We start from the raw sequence: 19,143 nt of genomic DNA on the forward strand, positions 1-19,143 counted from the left end.
TATTTCCAATGAACCAGTCACTTGAACCTTAATTCAGTTTTTTAAATTGTATTATTATTTTTATTATATTCATCCCCTGGAAATTCAATTTTTTGTGTGCTTAATTTCCTGCTTTTGGATCAAACACTATTCAAAATTGTATATCTGGGAGGGGGCACAATCATGCAATGACAATGTTATAGGCCTGACCTTTGTCATACTGTAGATATCTTTAAGTAGTCTGACAGAATGTTTGACAAAAATCATCTGAAGTTTTTTGTTAAAGTGGCAATCTGGGATTGGTAGGCCACATCAACTGTTTGACTTTAAAAAAAATTGCTATTGATTCTTAACGAATACATATAAATGCCTCATGAGCTTCATTCACTTGTCTTACCACATCAGAACCCCAAATATATGCTTGTTTTACTGAATTATTAGTAAAGAATGCAAGCAAACACTATAGCTTCAAAACATGGTTAAAACAAACATTTTTATGAATTTGAGGATGGCCAGCACCATCCCTCAGCTGTTTACAAACAAGTGACGGGGTTTAAACAAAAACCGTTCTTTGGGAATTGTTGTTATTTAAATCCCAGATTGCCCCTTTAAACGAAAGAAATGTGTTAATTGTGTTATTTAGTGTGCCTATAATGTGTATGAGAGGCCTATATTGAAACTACATCCATGTAGCCCTACAGTTTAAGAGACGACAATGTGTTATACTTTCATGTATCTTATAATAACGTATTATTTAGTGGAATCTATTGTAGATGACTCGTGAGTTTCTATTCAGTGATGGCAAGCACTTGTTATCCACAAGCAAACTATGCTTGGCCCAATGAATAGATTGCCAAATCACGTTGCTGGAAATAATTATTGGCCCTGCAAACTCCAGTTCACCGTCATAATTGAATCACATACTTTGTAGCCATGAATGAGTTATTCTTCTCATTAATGTTCCTGTTCAGAATATTATGACCCTACCATCTTCCATAGCATTTGGCTGGGGTGAGGACAGACGCTTCAAGATGCGCTGGCACCGTGAGTATATCCTCCTTGATTTCAATTAGCTGCTGAAGTCTTATGATAAATATATATAGTAAAATATTATATATAACTGACATACCTCTGAAACAGGGACATCTCTTGACTAAAGGCCTACTCAAAGAAATTGCACATTTGTCCTTGTCCCTGCTGTCGAAAGGTTTGAGAGAGAAAAAAACATAGCCTGTTCTTTTGCATATTCAAATCGTGAAACCGGATAAATTAATATACATAATTGATTAATTATGAGTGTCTAATCAATGTAATAAATCTGTGTATGAAGATTTAAGACTATATGCTATGTGGGTCAATATTTGTCCACTTTAGCTAGTTGTGATGAGGATGATGATGATGATGATGATGATAATAATAACTATTATTATGGTTAGTCCGACTCTAGTCTATCTAGGAATAGCCAACTTCAGCATGGTCATATGAATGTTATAATGAACTGGGAAATATTTTTTTCGATAAAAACAATTATTATTTTCTATGTAAATATGTGTATCGTGTTAATTTCACACCCTCGGGGACACTTTTATGAGCTCCCAAGAGTGGTCGCTCTAGGCTGATTTCACAGTACTTTCATAGGCTAGTGCGTCAGAAAATGCTAATGTCCGAATGTATTATGAATTCAAGCCTCTGGTAAAATGAAGTTTTCGTCGGGAATAAAGTTTGAGTAGCCTAAAATCAGCTATTGGAAACCAAAACGGAAGTCGCGTCTTGTTGGGAGTGTAATTCATCCTTATGTCAAACAAGACATCAAACTAATACGTTTTGCCTCTTTTCTCCCTCTCCAAAATGCCGGTATTTAATATGGCTGGGTGTCGGACAGACTGCGTTGAGAAGCCATTCTCCATTGGATTTCAGAAATTCGGCCGTTTCGTGGGAAAGCATCCTTGGTGGTTCTTTATCTGCCCCCTGGTCATCTCTACGGCGCTCGGGACTGGGTTTTATTTTCTTGAGGACATGGAGGCAAACAACATTGAGGACCAATTTACACCAGTAAACGGACCCGCAAAACTTGAGAGGAAATTTGTAGAAGAGAACTTTCCGCTGAATAACTCGGTGTATTCAAACCAGAGACTGTACACCATGGGGGAATTTGCATCCTTCATAGCGGTCTCAAGAGATCCCAACATCTTCACCGATGGAGCCATCAAAGAAATATTAAGTTTAGACAAGAAAGTCCGGGAAATAAAACATTCGAGAGGTCATGAACAGCTTACATATGAAGGACTTTGCGCCAGAAAATCCAATAAATGTATTCCCAATAAAATATTAGATATCATGAATCATTATGGTAGCAACATTGACCAGACTGAACTCACCTTTCCATTTTTCCGTTTTGGATTCACAACAATATTTCTAGGATATTCTGTCGGTGGAGTTAATGTAAGCTCAACAGTCATAAAGAGTGCGAAAGCAATACGACTTTTTTATTCTCTGAAAGAAGGTAACCGCTCTACAACAGATCTGTGGCTAAACGAATTCCTCAAGGTTTTCCCCTCCAACCAGTCACTGAATTTCATCACGGTAAGTAGGCCTAGGCCATATAACAATGTAGCCAAACATGAATTTAATACATATTGTAGAATGTATTTATTTATTGGCGGAATGTTGACTCTTTTTGGTCCTCCTATATCTACCTCCTAATTAGTATGTCTTCGTTTTTATAGAAATAAAATGTCTAACATGAGATTGTGCACCATTTGTAAAATATGCATCCCCATCTCATAGTCTTTCACACAGATTAACACATGGGACACACTTTACACAACGAAAAAAACGCATTTGTTTTGTGGAATCTTTCCTGTTGAGTTAAAATGATCCTGCACCAGAATTACTCCACCGTATGATGACGAGTACCACAAAAACGCACGCAGAATCGTCTGCTTGTGGCTCGTTTAGAGGGGTGTGCTGAGAGAATTCTTTGGGCCATGAAGCATGACTAAACGCACACTGAATAGCTGTTATCTTTGTCTTTGAACTGCTTGCGCATAAGCGGTCTCTATTGCATGATTGTGGCTCATTCAGCACGGCCAAGTCTTACATAAATCAATAGCCATTGTTCTTCCTTCACTTGGATGAGTCTCTTGGCAGCAGGTCAGAGATGAGAGAAGATGGTAGGGGGATCCGCCAGTTCACTTGCTGGAGAGAGCAAGCTAGTGCAGCATGTATTGACCAGTAGTGTATACTGTTATTGAGTAAGCTTTTCAGAGGCTTACTATACTGTACTGCATGTGTATGGAAGAGTAATCCTATGGCACGGGTTTGTGTCTTTGGTCAAGTGTGTGTGTCTGCGTGCGTGTGGATGGGAAGGTTGACAGCATAAATGATGACATGCACTAATTTTGCATTTCATCTTCCCAGGTTACACATTCTACATCACTGTCTAGGCAGGTGGAATTCGAGGCCAACACCAGGGACGTTATCCCCTTGTTTTCCATCACATATGTTATCGCCATAGTCTTTTCCATTGTGTCTTGCTTAAGGTATGTATGTGTTATATACATACAACACACAGCAAAACTATTATGGCGTTCATCAATGACTGACCTTTGGGATTCTTTGATTCACATAGGCCCAAGGTCTGACCGGTATTGTTTTTCAACAGGTTTGATTGTGTGAGGAACAAGGTATGGGTGGCCACCTTTGGAGTATTATCTGCAGGGCTTGCTGTGCTGTCTGCCTTCGGGATGATGCTGCATATTGGAGTGCCTTTTGTAATGACTGTGGCTAACTCCCCCTTCTTGATATTGGGTAAGGAGCTATGGATACTTTTCATATTGTTTTGTTCAAATCCTGGGTGCATGACTCTTAAGTCGGTTTGGATAAAAGCTTCAGCTAAATGGAAGGTATTATAAAACTGAACAAAAATACAAACGCAACAATTTCAAAGAGTTACAGTTCATATAAGGAAATCATGCAATTTAAATAAATTCATTAGGCCCTAACCTACAGATTTCACATGACTGGGAATACAGATATGCATCTGTTGGTCACAGACGCCTTTAAAAAAAGGTAGTAAACGTGGATCAGAAAACCAGTCCGTATCTGGTGGGACCACCATTTGCCTCATGCAGCGTGACACATCTCCTTCGCAGAGTTGATCAGGCTGTTGATTGTGACCTGTGGAATGTTGTCCCACTCCTCTTCAATGGCTGTGCGAAGTTGCTGGATATTGGCGGGAACTGGAACACGGTGTTGTACACGTCGATCTAGAGCATCCCAAACCTGCTTAATGGGTGACATATCTGGTAAGGAAGCAGGCCATGGAAAAACTGGGACATTTCCAGGTTCCAGGAATTGTGTACAGATCCTTGCGTCATGGGGTCGTGCATTATCATGCTGAAACATGAGGTGATGGCGGATGGATGGCCTCAGGATCTCATCACGGTATCTCTGTGCATTCAAGTTGCCATCGATAAAATGCAATTGTTTGTTGTTCTTAGCTTATGCCTGCCCATACCATAACCCCACCGCCACCATTCACCACTCTGTTCACAACGTTGACATCAGCAAAAGCTCGCCCACACAACACCAGTCTGCCATCTGCCCGGTACAGTTACAGGTACAGAAATCGTGATTCATCCACGAAGAGCACACTTCTCCAGCGTGCCAGTGGCCATCGAAGGTGAGCATTTCCCCACTGAAGTAGGTTATGATGCCAAACTGCAGTCAGGTCAAGACCCTGGTGAGGACGATGAGCACGCAGATGAGCTTCCCTGAGACGGTCTCTGACAGTTTGTGCAGAAATTCTTTGGTTGTGCAAACCCACAATTTCTTCAGCTATCTAGGGTGGCTGGTCTCAGATGATCCCGCAGGTAAAGAAGCCGGATGTCCTGGGCTGGTGTGGTTACACGTGGTCTGCGGTTGTGAGGCAAGGAGTGAGGACGTACTGCCAAATTCTCTAAAACGACGTTGGCGGTGGCTTAGGTTGAAAAATTAACATTTAATTCCCTGGCAACAGCTCTGGTGGACATTCCTGCAGTCAGCATGCCAATTGCACGGTCCCTCAAAATTTGAGACATCTGTGGCATTGTGTTGTGTGACAAAACGGCACATTTTAGAGTGGCCTTTTATTGTCCCCAGCACAAGGTGCACCTGTGTAATGATCATGCTGTTTAATCAGCTTGTTGATATACCACACATGTCAGGTGGATGGATTATCTTGGCAAAGGAGAAATGTTCACTAACAGGGATTTAAACAAATGTGTGCACCAAATTTGAGAGAAATAAGCTTTAAGTGCATATGGAACATTTCTGTGATCCATGAAACATGGGACCAACACTTTGTTGCATTTCTATTTTTATTCAGTATATATTATATTTTGTATACATTATATTTCCTCTGCAGGTATTGGTGTTGATGACATGTTCATCCTCATATCCTGCTGGCAGCAGACCAACGTTCACGCCCGGGTGGAAGACCGCTTAGCAGACACATACAAGGAGGCGGCCATTTCCATTACCATCACCACCCTGACGGATGTGTTAGCCTTCTACATCGGGCTCATGACTCCATTCCGCTCTGTGCAATCCTTCTGCCTGTACACCAGCACAGCCATCTTGTTCTGCTTCCTTTACAGCATCACCTTCTTCGGGGCGTTCCTCGTACTGAATGGGAGGCGTGAGAACAGCAACAAGCACTGGCTGACGTGCAAGGAGGTCCCAGAGGATTGCCCCGTGGGTCGCTCAAAATGGTACGACCTGTGCTGTGTGGGAGGAGCTTACGACCGCCATACTGGAGCAGAGGAAGTACAGCCCATGAATCACTTTTTTAAGAAGCACTACGGCCCTTTTCTGGTAAAGCCCTGGACCAAGGTGTGCGTAATCCTGCTCTATTCAGTTTATTTGTCCATAAGCATTTATGGATGCTTCCAGATACAGGAGGGTATTGACCTTCGCAATTTAGCTGCTGATGATTCATATGTGAATAGGTATTATGATGATGAAAAAGCCTACTTTTATGAGTATGGGCCAAATATCATGGTAATCATAAGGGGTGAATTTGCATACTGGGAGGAAAAGAATATGTTGGATCTTGAATCATGTGTAGAGGACTTCAAAAACCTGTCCTTTATTGAGAAAGATATCTTTACATCCTGGCTGAAATCGTATAAATATTATGGGTACCATACAAATCTGAATTTGAGTGTTGAAAATGTTTTCAAGACAAACCTAAGTTCGTTCCTGAGATCCTACTCTGACTTCAAGCAAGACGTAAATTTCACGAATAATTCCATCCGTGCCTCACGCTTCTTCATCCAGACTGTCAATATCACTACTGCCATTGATGAAATGAACATGTTAAACAATCTGCGAGATACTGCTAGGAGATGCTCTGTCCCTCTACTGGTATATCACCCAGTCTTTATATACCATGATCAGTACGCTGTCATAGTGAGTAACACCGTTCAGAATATCTCCGTCACCACAGCAGTCATGTTATTGATCTCCCTCCTACTGATTCCAAACCCGCTCTGTTGTCTGTGGGTGACGTTCTCCATCGCTTCTGTCATTGTGGGCGTCACTGGTTTCATGGCATTGTGGGATGTTAATTTAGACACCATATCCATGATCATTCTTGTTGTCTGCATTGGATTCTCCGTGGACTTCTCCGCACACATTTCCTATGCCTTTGTTTCCAATAAGAAGCCAACTGCAAACGAGAAAGCCGTGGAAGCGCTGTTCCATTTGGGCTATCCCATACTTCAGGGTGCTTTGTCAACCATACTGGGCGTGATAGTGCTGTCTGCTTCCAAGAACTACATCTTCAGAACCTTCTTCAAGATCATGTTCCTTGTCATCTTTTTCGGACTGTTCCATGGCATAACTTTTATCCCTGTCTTTTTGACATTCTTTGACTTTTTCAGCAGCAACTCAGGCAATGTCAGCCCTCAGGAGAAAAGGGCGCTGGAAAACCAAGCCATGACCAACTGCCAGCCCAAAAACATCCAAGAGAAAGCCATTGATCACGACAAGCAAATCTATGACAATCACACCTTCCTGCCAGACAATCAGCAATTATTCCCAACACAGCCCTGTCCCTCAGTCTGGACACTGACTGTCAACACCCATCCCACCCAAAGTGGTCAGATGTGCATGGCAAGCACAGTTCCCATGTTCAGAGTTGATAGTCAAACATATGAAGTTCAGATGTACACAACTAGTAATGACGCTGTCACGGTCAATTGCAACCAAAATCTGGGGTCTGGTGAACATCATTGTGTGATTGGAAATAACCAACCACCAGTTTTACAGGAGTGTAATGCCCCGGTTATCAATTGCTCTGATTCTGCAGATCCTGTTCCTTGAACACCCCACTGTGTGATAAAGCATGTGTCGTTGTTTCATGCGGCGTATCTTACAAAGGAGGTTTATGTCAATCGTAAAGCCCTAATCACAATGTTTTATGGTTTAAACCTTTTTGACAGTTTTTTTGTTGATGGCACTCGTACATATAAGCTTCAATTGGCCATCATGTAAAATATATCCATAACATTTGCTTAACTGTTAAAGTTCTACAAAACACATTATTTAACTTCGCAGCAATGCATCAGTGTTGATGGGTTACTATTTATGTGGCATTGTTGATGGATGTTAAAACCACCATGAGCGTGTTCATATTTTGTATTTGAAGAATCCCAAGCTTTACTGATACATTAGAATAGTGTTCATGATCTGTACAATTTGAGATTGTGTACTATTACCAATATATTTGTATAAAATGAAATTGATTTCACTTTCTTCTCTCGATGTCTTTAAAGGATATAGAATGTTAAATTAACTACAATAGCACTTCCTAGAAACATTATCAGTTCTGTTGGGTTTGCAATTGATAATTAATATTGCCATCTATTAATTATTGATACTGTTAAAACACATACCATACTATGTATTGAAACCTAATAAAACAGTATTTACTCAATTTCACATTTATTCAATTTGTAATGTTAAAATAAATGATGTTGTCCTTGCTTACCCTTGGTTTAGGTAGTTGATTTCTACAGGTGATGTTTGTAAACCACAAGGTGGCAATGTGAATATATGCAGTGAAGAAAACTTGTGCTGATATCTAATTTTGTTTTGTTCACCATGTAATTTATTACCTAGGAGTTTATATTTTGACCTCATAATAATACATAATACTCAACTGTAACACCTCTTGTAAACAACATTTGTGGAGTACTATACTATGCATTTGAAATAAAAAATCATCTCACTTGCATTCAGACTATTTCCAATAAACCATATCCTTTACGGATATTCCTCTGCACTTTTTTGTCTCAAATGACAAAATGAGAGTACTTCCTTTAATGTTCTACTTATTCTGTGGGTTTTGCATACTTGCTAACGCCTCTGTTTGGAAGAATGACAATGGCACAGAACTTTTCATCATTTATGCAGCAAGGTTTACAGCTAAAGGCTATGTAAGCAGCCGCAAAATGAGCTTAATGATCTAAAATGAAAAGAAAACAGGAACAGACTGAAAATGTGCCTTTATTCTTGGTAATATAGTATAATATAGTTGACAAAACCTCAGGCTTTAATTATGTCACTGGATAATTCAATGAGCTTTTCGTATCAATGGAGTAGGGGTATTTTTGCAACTTAGACTTTAAGCCACACAACAAAACTCTCAACCTTCTCCATTTCACAAAATGTTAACATACAGTGCCTTCGGGAAGTATTCAGACCCCTTGACTTTTTCCACATTTTGTTACGTTACAGCCTTATTCTAAAATGTATTAAATCGTTTTTTCCCTCATCAGTCTACACAAAATACCCCATAATGACAAACCAAAATCAGAAATTGTTGCTAATTAAATAAATAAATAAAAACGGCAATATCACATTTACATAAGTATTCAGACCCTTTACTCAGTACTTTGCTGAAGCAGTTTTGGCAGCTATTACAGCCTCAAGTCTTCTTGGGTGTGACGCTACAAGCTTGGAACACTTGTATTTGGGGAGTGAACCTTCGCCCCAGTCTGAGGTCCTGAACTCTCTGGAGTAGGTTTTCATCAAGGATCTCTCTGTGCTTTGCTCCATTCATCTTTGGCTCGACCCTGCCTTTCCAAATCATGTCCAATCAATTGAATTTACCACAGGTGGACTCAATCAAGTTGTAGAAACATCTCAAGGATGATCAATGGAAACAGGATGCACCTGAACTCAATTTCGAATCTCATAGCAAAGAGGCTGAATACTTATGTAAATAAAAATAATGTTTTTTTTCTTTGTAATAAATTAGCAGAAATTTCTCATTTCTCATTATGGGGTATTGTGTGTAGATTGATGAGGGAAAAAAACTATTTAACACATTTTAGAATAAGGCTGTAACTTAATTAACAAAAAGTGGAAAGAGTCAAAGGGTCTGAATACTTTCCAAAGGCACTGTAGCATCCTTTAAAATAAACTGAACATTTACCAATACAAATTATATTAGACAGTGTTATAATCTAGAATACTCAGTCAAATATTTAAATGTTGCTTGTACACTTTGCTGTCTTACCCACCCTCTTTCAGAATTGTTACCAATGTAGACAGTGTGGTGTTTGGATCCAGTAGTTTAACCAGGGGAACATTCACACCTCTCTCTTGGAAGATGTAATTCTGCAGAGTCATAGCCAACATTGAGTCAATACCCAGTGCATACAGGGCAGTGTCGTCATTTACCTCATCTATGCTAACATTGGTGATTTCACTTAGCATAGCCCTGACATTCTCATGTGCTGTGGAAAGCTGTTGGACCATGGGTTCTGTCATGTTGGTGTTCTCAAGTTCTTGCTCGACCAAAGCTGTCAGCCTGCCTCTGAGAGATGCGTTTTGGGAGAGAACGTGGTTGCTCAGATTTCTGAAGTTGAATTTGCAAATGACTTGTTGTGGGTTGTTCATCAACAAACACTTTTCAAGGGCCTCATGGACTTCTGACACCTCCATTATCATCATGCCCTTTGCCTCAAGAAACCTTTGGAAATTGTCTTTGTTCAACAAGAGACCGAGGTTCAAAGGCCCCCAGTTGATGGACTGTCCAGCAAGCCCAAGGTTTCGCCGATAATGAGAGAATGTGTCCAGGAACGAATTGGCTGCTGCATAGTTAGACTGCGAAGCATTGCCAATGAAAGAAGAGATGGAAGAGTAGCACACAAAGTAATCCAATTTGTTGTGCAGTGTTGCATAGTGAAGATTCAATGCCCCATTCACTTTGGGTCGAAGAACTTTATTGAAGTGTGATCGGTCAAGGGTTTCGATCAAAGCATCATGCAACACAGCTGCACTGTGAAACACTCCTTTGATTGGACAGGAGGGAAACATTTGTACAATTGCTGTGATTGCATTCACAACCTGCCCTGACACTGACACGTCACATTGGACACTCATGATAGACACCCCACATCTCCTCTGTAGAGTGTCCATCTCTAAATGCATCTCAGCTGACAGAGGACTTCTGGAGAGGGTTGCAATGCATCCGCCACCCCTGTGAGCAATGAACTTCACAGTCTCAAGTCCCAAACCCGAGAGCCCTCCGGTCACAATGTACACACAACTCTTCTTAAAGAGTTGCCGTGGTCTCATTAGCAAAGGGATATCAGATACCGTATTTTCTGAATCCGCATGACCCAAAACTACTTGAGACACAGCCTTAGCTCTGAAGTAGGACTCACAGTGCGCAGTGGGCTGAGGATCTCTTGTGTCTGTCGATTGAAAGGTAATGGTTTGCAGAGATTGCGATACACCATCCAAATGTAATGACCTCAGCCAATTGTGGATCTTTGTTTTCTGTGCCTTTATATTGGCTCTCTGGAAAACATCTGACACGTGAAGTGTTTGGATGTGTGTATGTTCACTCTCATGTGCAAAAATGTTTGCTAAGGATGACACCTGGTTGTCACAGACTACAACAATATTCTTTGCTGTGGCTCCACTGCTTATTCTTACCACTACAGATGGATCACAGGGAGGCAATACAACAAATGTATTACACTGATCAATGTTCAGGAGTTGTCCACTAAATTGGGGCAGAACGATGGCATTCCATCCTGATTTGTTTGCCGTTTGGGTTAAGACCTTCAGCAGAACAGAGTCAGGTACAGAGGAGATGATGGCCAACCTTCTCTGTTGTTTGACTCTGGGTAACGCTCTGTTCAAGATTTCCCATGCCAGCAAAAAGTAGGACACACATGGAGCCTCCTTCAGAAATGGGAGCCTCTTCGGGTTGTAGCATGCTGCTTCAGGAATCACAACCTTAGAAGATGCAGCAATGGGATAACATGAAACTACATGCTCTCCCACTTTCAGTTTGCTCACATCTTTCCCTACAGCTGTGACAGTGCCACTGAAGTCAAGGGCCAAAAGCTGATGGTTCTGAGAAGCATGTTTGTTCCAGTACATTGTCTGGCCAAAGTTCAGATCAGAGACGCTGACAGAAAAGTAGTCTGGGGAATGAACACAAATCTCACTGAGCTGAATCTCAACTGATTTCTCCTGGATGTGGTTATCCTTTACATCACAAGGCATGGCAGACAAGCTAGTCATTCTGTATGGATCAGCAGTCTGAAGGATGAACTGCCCAGAACTCAAAGAGTAGACAGTTCCCTCAGAGCTGGCAATCCCTTTTATGGGGGTACGGACTATCACTGTTGAATATATCTGTCCCCTGCTAATCATGACCTCTGGGTGTTTGCTGGTGTTAATCACATGAACCAATGCCTGAATGTCTTCACTTGACACAGAAGCAAGGTCAATCAGCTGAAACGAGAGGCCTGGTATCTCAGCAGCACAGGCTCTTGTCATGCCGGACAGGACAAAACCAGGACTGACATGGTCAACGGTCGTCTCTGCTGAACGGTAGGTTATGACTCGGATTGTGCAGGAACACTTGTTTTCTTTCAAGGCAAGAACAATCTGACGATAATGCTCACAGCAGTCAACCAAGTATTCCAATGCTATCTCAGTCGACAGATGACTGAGGTCTTGTACACCCCACATGAACAGTACCTCCTGTAAATCTACACCAGCATCACCTTGAAGAGAGTGAGACACTAAGTCTCGAACTTGTGGGTTGGACCCAAACTCTCTGTTCAAGACAAAAAATGATGTTTGGTGTAGGTATGGCCTCAATGCTGTGCCAACTCCCAGGATGTCCTCAAAGATCAAGGCTTTGGGTTTACAGCTTACATGGGTATTGTCAGTGATGGTGAAAAGTTCATTGTGAAAGAAGAATGACTCTGCAACGTGTGAACAATTTCCTAAAAACGAGATCCTCACATGCTTTAGTTCCACTAAAACATGTCCGTCTGTATTGGAAAAGCAACCACAAACATCTAAGTAGTCTGAGGTTTCTTGAATTGCTCTCAGATACATAATCATGTCCTCCTGCAGAGGTGCTGCTATTACTACACTGCCAATGGCAGATGGGAAACCCGGCCTGGTGGTCAGTCCTCCAACAGCTACCATAGCAGTCATTTGCAGAAAATAGTCCAACACCACAGGGTGAAGGAAGTACTCATGAAGCTGTTTCAGAACCTCACCTGCGACCTTAATTGCTGACACCGCCTCCTTGAATTCATCGCCGAAATGTACATCATCCAGCTGTCTGAAAATAGGACCATACTCAAAACCTGCACGGGAGAGGAATGAATAGACCTCCTCCCCCTTTACCACTGATTTGCACCTTTTGAAAATGACATCCGGGCAAATGGTTTGTTCCTCAACCAATGTTCGCCCACTTCGACAACAAATGGTGCCTGATGCATGTGTTGCTGAGGGAGACTGTATCTTAAACATGGTCTCATTCTCGGTTGCCTCCAGTACCACTTTCAAATGATGAGAGTTTGTGCTGAGTGTAAACAAGCTCTGAAATGTTACACTTAGCTGCATCGAGCAAATAGGCATCTTTGGTCTTGAACTTGCCATTATTGAGGCAAAAGCCAGTTCAACATACAATGCACCTGGAGCAATGGCAACACCATTGTTTTTGTGCTCCCAGAGATATGCTGCAGTATCTGATGAAAGATTGCATTTGTGCTCTTTGCTCTCATGCTTTGTCTGAGATATCAGTGGGTGTTGAGAGGAAGCTGTCTTTTCATTTCCTTGTCTTACAGCCTCAAAATACACCTCTTTTGTCAGATTATCAAACTGATATCTTGGAAGAGGTGTTGGTGATGCCTCACAGCCTTCATAGAACTTGTCCCAGTCTACATGGACCCCCTGTTCAAACAGTTTGGACACAGTGGTCAGCATTGTCTCATGATCTTTTTCTGGCTGCACTGAGGACAGAACTATAGTGTCATTTCCAAGTGTCTCCTGGATGTACCTTTGTAGAGCCCTTCTAGGGCCTATTTCCACAAAGACCACATTCTTCTGGTCTTTGGTCGCTGCTTTCATTGTATGCTCAAATGAAACTGGCTCTCGGATATTCCTAGCCCAATATCTCCCTGTGCTAAAGTCTCCATGGGTGTACATGTCTCCAGTCACTGTTGAGAAAAGCTCACAATCCATTTTGTTCGCTGTCAAAGAACCAATACTTTCCTCAATATGGTCCACTATGGGATCCATCATATGGCTGTGGTATGCAGCAGGTACATCCAGTACACGGAGGAACAGATTCTTGCCTCTGAACAAAGCTGTCAGCTTTTGATGGAGATTGTCTATAGCGTCTGCATCACCTGAGAGGGCGCAGGACTGTGGGCTGTTGAAGGCAGCCAGGCAAACCTTCCCAGAGTAGATTGGAAGGATTTTCAGGACCTCTGACACAGCCATGTTACTGACCACAAGCATTTTCCCTCCTGTGACCTTACTCTGCAGAGTACTGCGGAAATAGATCACCTTCACTGCATCCTCAAGGGACAAGAGACCAGAGCAATGGGCAGCAGCAACCTCTCCAACAGAGTGGCCAAGAATTGCATCTGGTTTGATGCCCCAGTGCTTGAAGAGACTGGCAATGCCAACCTGAATGGCAAAGAGGAGGGGCTGAACAACATCTGGCTTGGTATAATCATCATTGTCAAAATCGTTTGCTATCTTTTGTGAGATTCCAGTACTTTTGTAATTCTGGAAGAGATTCTCAACCTCTCTGACCTTTTCTCTGAAAACTGGCTCCTCTTTCAGAAGCTGCTTACACATTCCCCTGTAGGTCACTCCATTCCCACAGAACACAAAAACCAACCTGTTATCTGACCTTGACGGCTCAAGCTTCCTGTTCATCGCACACTGCAGTTGATTCTCTAAGTCGGGGACAGAGGACGTCATAAATGCTTTCCTGTATTTGTGTCTCAAATGGCTCCTCCTACATGCTGAGGTAAACATCAAAGTGAGTATGTCAGTTTGCTTATCTCTGCTAAGTCTTTGATGTGTGTCTGTGATAGACATTGCCAATGAGTTCTCTGAGGCTGCAGACAAAACAAACAACTTGGGACAGTCATAAGTAGTCAATCTGGTGTTGTTGCCCTGCACATACTCCTTTACTATCGCATGGGCATTTGTCCCTCCAAACCCAAAGCTATTAATGCCAGCTAGCCTTGCCATGGGCTCTGTTTTTTCCCACTTCTCTGCTTTGATCGGAATTCTTACATTAAGAGCTTTGGCATCGATACTGGCACTGTCCTCAGAGTAGAACAGTGAAGGGACAATGATTTCATGCTTCATCATTAGTAGTACCTTGATTAGACCTGCCACTCCAGCTGCAGATTCTGTGTGTCCAATGTTGCCTTTCACAGAGCCGATGCGGAGTGTCTCTGAACCTGGAGGTCTGGCTTTGGCAATGACTTTGGAGATGCTGCCTGCTTCTATGGGATCCCCCACTGGAGTTCCAGTCCCATGAGCCTCTATGTACTGGACAGTTGACAGGTCAGACTCTGCCGAGTAGATTCTGTGTAGTAGCTCTACCTGCTGGACCATGGATGGCTTGGTGATTGGAGTGACAGTGTGGCCATCTTGGTTTACTGCAGTTCTTCTTACTATGCCCCATACCTTGTCAAAGTCCCTCAGAGCCTGTTCAAGGAAACATTTGGGTACCATTAGTTGTAATGTTACAATTTATTTATGGTATAAAATATAACTTTGTGATTTATGTGGTTCAAAATTAAACAACTTCAAATGAGTTCAATTTAAAACATAGTAAACATTATACTCTTACGTTTTTCAGTGGCTTCAGCAGAATAATCCCGCAGCCCTCTCCTCTGCCATAGCCATCTGCTCTGCTGGAGAAAGGTTTGCTGGTGCCTTCAGGTGAAATCATCTTTGCCTTGCTGAGAGCGACAAAGACTCGCGGCTCTATGATACAGCTTACACCGCCACAGAGAGCCATTTCACAGTCTCCTGAGTAAAGCAGATTGAATAACAGTTAAGTGGTAATAATATGATTGAAATATGCCAAAAAATGATATGTCTTTCTGGTAATTATGAACAGAACTACCTTGCTTGATGGCCTGGCAGGCAGAATGGAGAGCCACCAAGGAGGAGGAACATGCACTGTCTATGGCAAACGAGGGACCAGTGAGATTGAAGATGAAGGATATCCTGTTGGCCGCCACGCTCATAGCCGTCCCTGTGCCGTTGTAGTGGGTTATGGTGCTGGGTCTGTTGTTCAGGAGGGTCTCATAGTCCCTGTTCATGAGACCTGTGAGAACACATCCATTGCAGAGTGTTATTCACTGTCCTCCCACTTTATATTGTGTCACTGCAATTAAGTGTGCTTGCTGAAGACAAAGCAAAACTGTAGATTTCTTACATACTTATTATTTGACGTCTTCCACCCGCTCAGGAGCTTAAAAGATTTTAGCTATAAACACGAAACCAACTTCCAAATGCCCAGACTGACAATTTAGATTGCTTGACAAAATCTTTTTGGTAGCATTTATACTTTATGTACTATAACAATATGCTGGTTGCACTATAATAATATTTAAATGAGCTCCCAATGCATTTCAATGGAAAAATAAGCCCATTGACCGTTTACGCTATCAACTCCAAATTAACATTGAGATGTTCAGACTGACCCTACTTAGATTGATTGCCAAAAGATTTTTGATACTATATATACTTTATAGAACTATAACCATTTATAATGTGTATAATTTAACGTGGGTTTGAATGAGAACCATAGAAATACTGCACAGAAGTAGATATTCAAAATGGTCCTGCTCCTTTTGGCCAATTAAGCTACAAGACCATTGAAACATTAACGCTATCCTAACTTAAAATCCTTACACTTTTTTCAGCAACTATAAATAAATACATGTCCATTAAATAACTCGCCAACAGTAAGTCTTGAAACGTTCAAGCTAGTGATACCAAACCAACTTTCACATGTTCAGGCTATCCTATCCTATCTTATCCAATCAATCTTTCAATCTACCAACGTTTTCCAACTACCATTACTACTGCAGTCACTACCACAATTTATTTCACAACCATAAAAACTTTAAAACAAGCACAACATTTTCTTCAGGATATGTACTTTTTAGTGACAAATTTTTTACATTATGGTTACCTATGTAAACACCTGTTCTGGTCCCACTGACTTTCTCCATTGGCATTCCAGCATCCTCTAATGCCCTGTATGTACACTGGAGTAGGAGCTTGTGCTGAGGGTCCATGAAATCCGTTTCAGCCTCAGTGATGCCAAAGAACTTGTGATCAAACTCATTAAATCTGGGAGATAAAAAGATTCCCATTACAGATTTCTACTTTACCTTACCATTAAGACAAGTCTCAATGTAAAATATAACACATTGAACGTTCAATTTTTCAATATTATTCATGCAACTTCACAACTATTCAAGTGAATAGAGCAAGAATGTCTTAATATCTTACCCATCTATAAGAGCAGCTTTGGTTGTTTGCGTCTTCCCAGGTTTGCTATCATCAGGATCATACCAATAAGTGCTGTCAAACCTCTCGTCTGGAATGTCTACTACACAGTTTCTCCCTTCAAATAGAACCTTCCAGAAATTGTCAAGCCCCTCACCTAAAACAAAAGGGCAAAATTCAGCATCACTCTGGCTGGTGTTATCTTTAGACATACGAAATGTATCAACTCCTTATCTGATCCATTCTTACCTCCTGGGAAATTGCATCCTATCCCAACTATGGCAATTTCGTCTTTGTTGTCCTCCATCTTTGCACCTCATTACAAACGATCTTTGACAAAATGTAAAATCATGTGAACTTGAGAACAGTCTTTCATGCGTTTTACCTCCTATCCAAAGACTGTGATGAATGGAGGATGCTGTTTCAAAGTCCCTCAAAGTTTTGTCGAAAGCAATTTTTTTGCAAACCAGTCTTTACTGGCAGCTGAACCATTCCTTTTGGAGCGGTGTTTGTCCTCTTGCCACAACTTTCGTATTCTACCCCTGGTCCTCTTTATAAATCAACTAACGTCTCACTGATCACAGTCAGATGCATCAAGACAAAGGGAGCAGGGGCCCCAACAATAGATTGATTTGTTAGAGAAGCTTTCGAGCAATTTTTAATTAGGGTAGTTTGAAACAGAAGTCACTAATTGCAGGCTTGAGATGAGGTTTAGTTGTTCAGGTGCATACAATGGATGCTTATGTTCTTTTGTTCCCCAGACTTTTTATTGAAATCTTTGTTCAGTTATCATTATTACAAAACCTAGACAGACTGCACAGATAAAATGGATGTGGTGACTAAAACGGTTTCATCGTCTATAGAATATCAGACCAATTGCATCTAACGAGGGGAAGGAGAGCTAGGCTTCTCCCTCAAGGGGAACCAATACTAAGATGACTACATTGACAGGAAATGATGGTTGACATCCAATACTGTTTTCTGTGATTGAGGGTAATTTGGCTAACAGAAAGAGTGCAGTCTCAGGTCAGTATATCCAACATCAGGTTGTTAAAGGTCAAAGAATAGAAAGACAATACACTCACAGTATATGTGCACTTCACTGCAACATGATAACTGCGGGACAAAACACCCGAAATTCTGCTTTGTGCTTCGCACCGAGTTGTTTACGCAAGTCCAATATTGCAGTTTACTTCGTGCATCGCAAACTCTACCTTTAAAGTTAATTTGCACTTGAGCTGAAATCCAGTGTTGACCATGAATGCAAACCTTAAGGAAATTGTGAGGCACATTGAGCAGCGCAGTGCTACAACAATGCTTTGAATGAATCCCAACCAAAAGTCAATGTCAAGAACAGCATGATTTTAGAATAACTTTTATTCAACATCCACAAGATTCATTTCCAATTACGAGAAAGAGATTAAGTATATCTACCTTACACACACATATATATACACAGCCCCCTTCATATTTCCTTTACATATTGGGCTCAGAAGAGGGCACGTGGGCCTAAAACAGCTGACGAGGGCAAATCTGGCACACTTTGGTTACATAAATAAATGAAAACTACATAAAGTGAATGCAGATGAATTACTTCACATTCAGAGAGTCAACCATAGCAGTTCCACAATTCACTGAGGCGTCATAAAGTGGTCAGAACACTGTTACAGCCATTCTGTATTTACATTCTTTTAAAGGGACAATCTGCAGTTGCAGATTTTTGGACTTTAAATTCATTTTACGTACCCATTAATTCTTGAAGAATTTAGCTTCTAAATGCCTCGTGAGCTTAGTTCAACGGTCATACCCCATCAGAACCCAAAACATAAGCGGGTTTAACTCCAATGTTTGTAACCAAAGTAAATGTAAACAAACACTATAGGCTCATAACATTGTTTAAACTAGAATGTTGATACAATGGGATGGTCAGGCCTGGCATCCATAGCTCTATGAATTGGAGCAGTTACACTTCAGCCCCATCCCTCAGCTTTTTACTAAAACAGGGGCAGGGAGGATTCTTTGTTATCGTTTCAACTGCCGATTGTCGCTTTAATGATACCACCTACCACAAAACATATGGGTTTTTAATACCACTAATATTCTGCTCAGAGAAAAGACGATAGGATAAGATCTGCAACTAGTGGTGTAGTGGAGGGTGAATGCAGTTTAGGCACCTTTTTATTTTGGCCAAGCATATACCCACCTTTTGCGGAAGAATGCATTGAAAGTATAGGGAGCTTTACTTTACTCACTGCGATCAGTTTGCCCACCACTACATCATTGTCTGCGACCAAT

At 41.4% G+C, this 19,143-nt stretch overlaps 2 protein-coding genes across 2 annotated transcripts; one reads left to right on the forward strand and one right to left on the reverse strand.

Annotated features, from left to right (window-relative positions):
- Positions 1-1,747: 1,747 nt before the first annotated feature.
- ptchd3a (patched domain containing 3a) lies at positions 1,748-7,446 on the forward strand. The gene is made up of 4 exons (XM_023972438.2): positions 1,748-2,562; positions 3,400-3,521; positions 3,644-3,789; positions 5,387-7,446. The coding sequence occupies exons 1-4, from the start codon at positions 1,828-1,830 to the stop codon at positions 7,345-7,347; spliced, it is 2,964 nt and encodes a 987-aa protein (XP_023828206.1). The 5' UTR covers positions 1,748-1,827; the 3' UTR covers positions 7,348-7,446.
- Positions 7,447-9,388: 1,942 nt separating this feature from the next.
- pks1 (polyketide synthase 1) lies at positions 9,389-17,347 on the reverse strand. Its single transcript, XM_023972423.2, has 6 exons — positions 17,098-17,347; positions 16,852-17,005; positions 16,529-16,689; positions 15,452-15,655; positions 15,173-15,354; positions 9,389-15,027 (listed from the first exon to the last, which is right to left on the reverse strand). The coding sequence occupies exons 1-6, from the start codon at positions 17,153-17,155 to the stop codon at positions 9,544-9,546; spliced, it is 6,243 nt and encodes a 2,080-aa protein (XP_023828191.1). The 5' UTR covers positions 17,156-17,347; the 3' UTR covers positions 9,389-9,543.
- Positions 17,348-19,143: the final 1,796 nt, after the last annotated feature.

Source organism: Salvelinus sp. IW2-2015, linkage group LG27 (genome assembly GCF_002910315.2).
Source record: "Salvelinus sp. IW2-2015 linkage group LG27, ASM291031v2, whole genome shotgun sequence".
Taxonomy (NCBI): Eukaryota; Metazoa; Chordata; class Actinopteri; order Salmoniformes; family Salmonidae; genus Salvelinus; species Salvelinus sp. IW2-2015.

Coding starts and splice junctions, on each gene's coding strand:
- ptchd3a (XM_023972438.2), top strand. CDS start 1,828: ATGCCGGTATTTAATATGGCTGGGTGTCGGACAGACTGCGTTGAGAAG. Junction 2,563..3,399: donor AGTCACTGAATTTCATCACG/GTAAGTAGGCCT, acceptor TCATCTTCCCAG/GTTACACATTCTACATCACT. Junction 3,790..5,386: donor CTCCCCCTTCTTGATATTGG/GTAAGGAGCTAT, acceptor TTTCCTCTGCAG/GTATTGGTGTTGATGACATG.
- pks1 (XM_023972423.2), bottom strand. CDS start 17,155: ATGGAGGACAACAAAGACGAAATTGCCATAGTTGGGATAGGATGCAAT. Junction 16,690..16,851: donor AAAGCTGCTCTTATAGATGG/GTAAGATATTAA, acceptor TTTATCTCCCAG/ATTTAATGAGTTTGATCACA. Junction 15,355..15,451: donor CTGCCAGGCCATCAAGCAAG/GTAGTTCTGTTC, acceptor TGCTTTACTCAG/GAGACTGTGAAATGGCTCTC.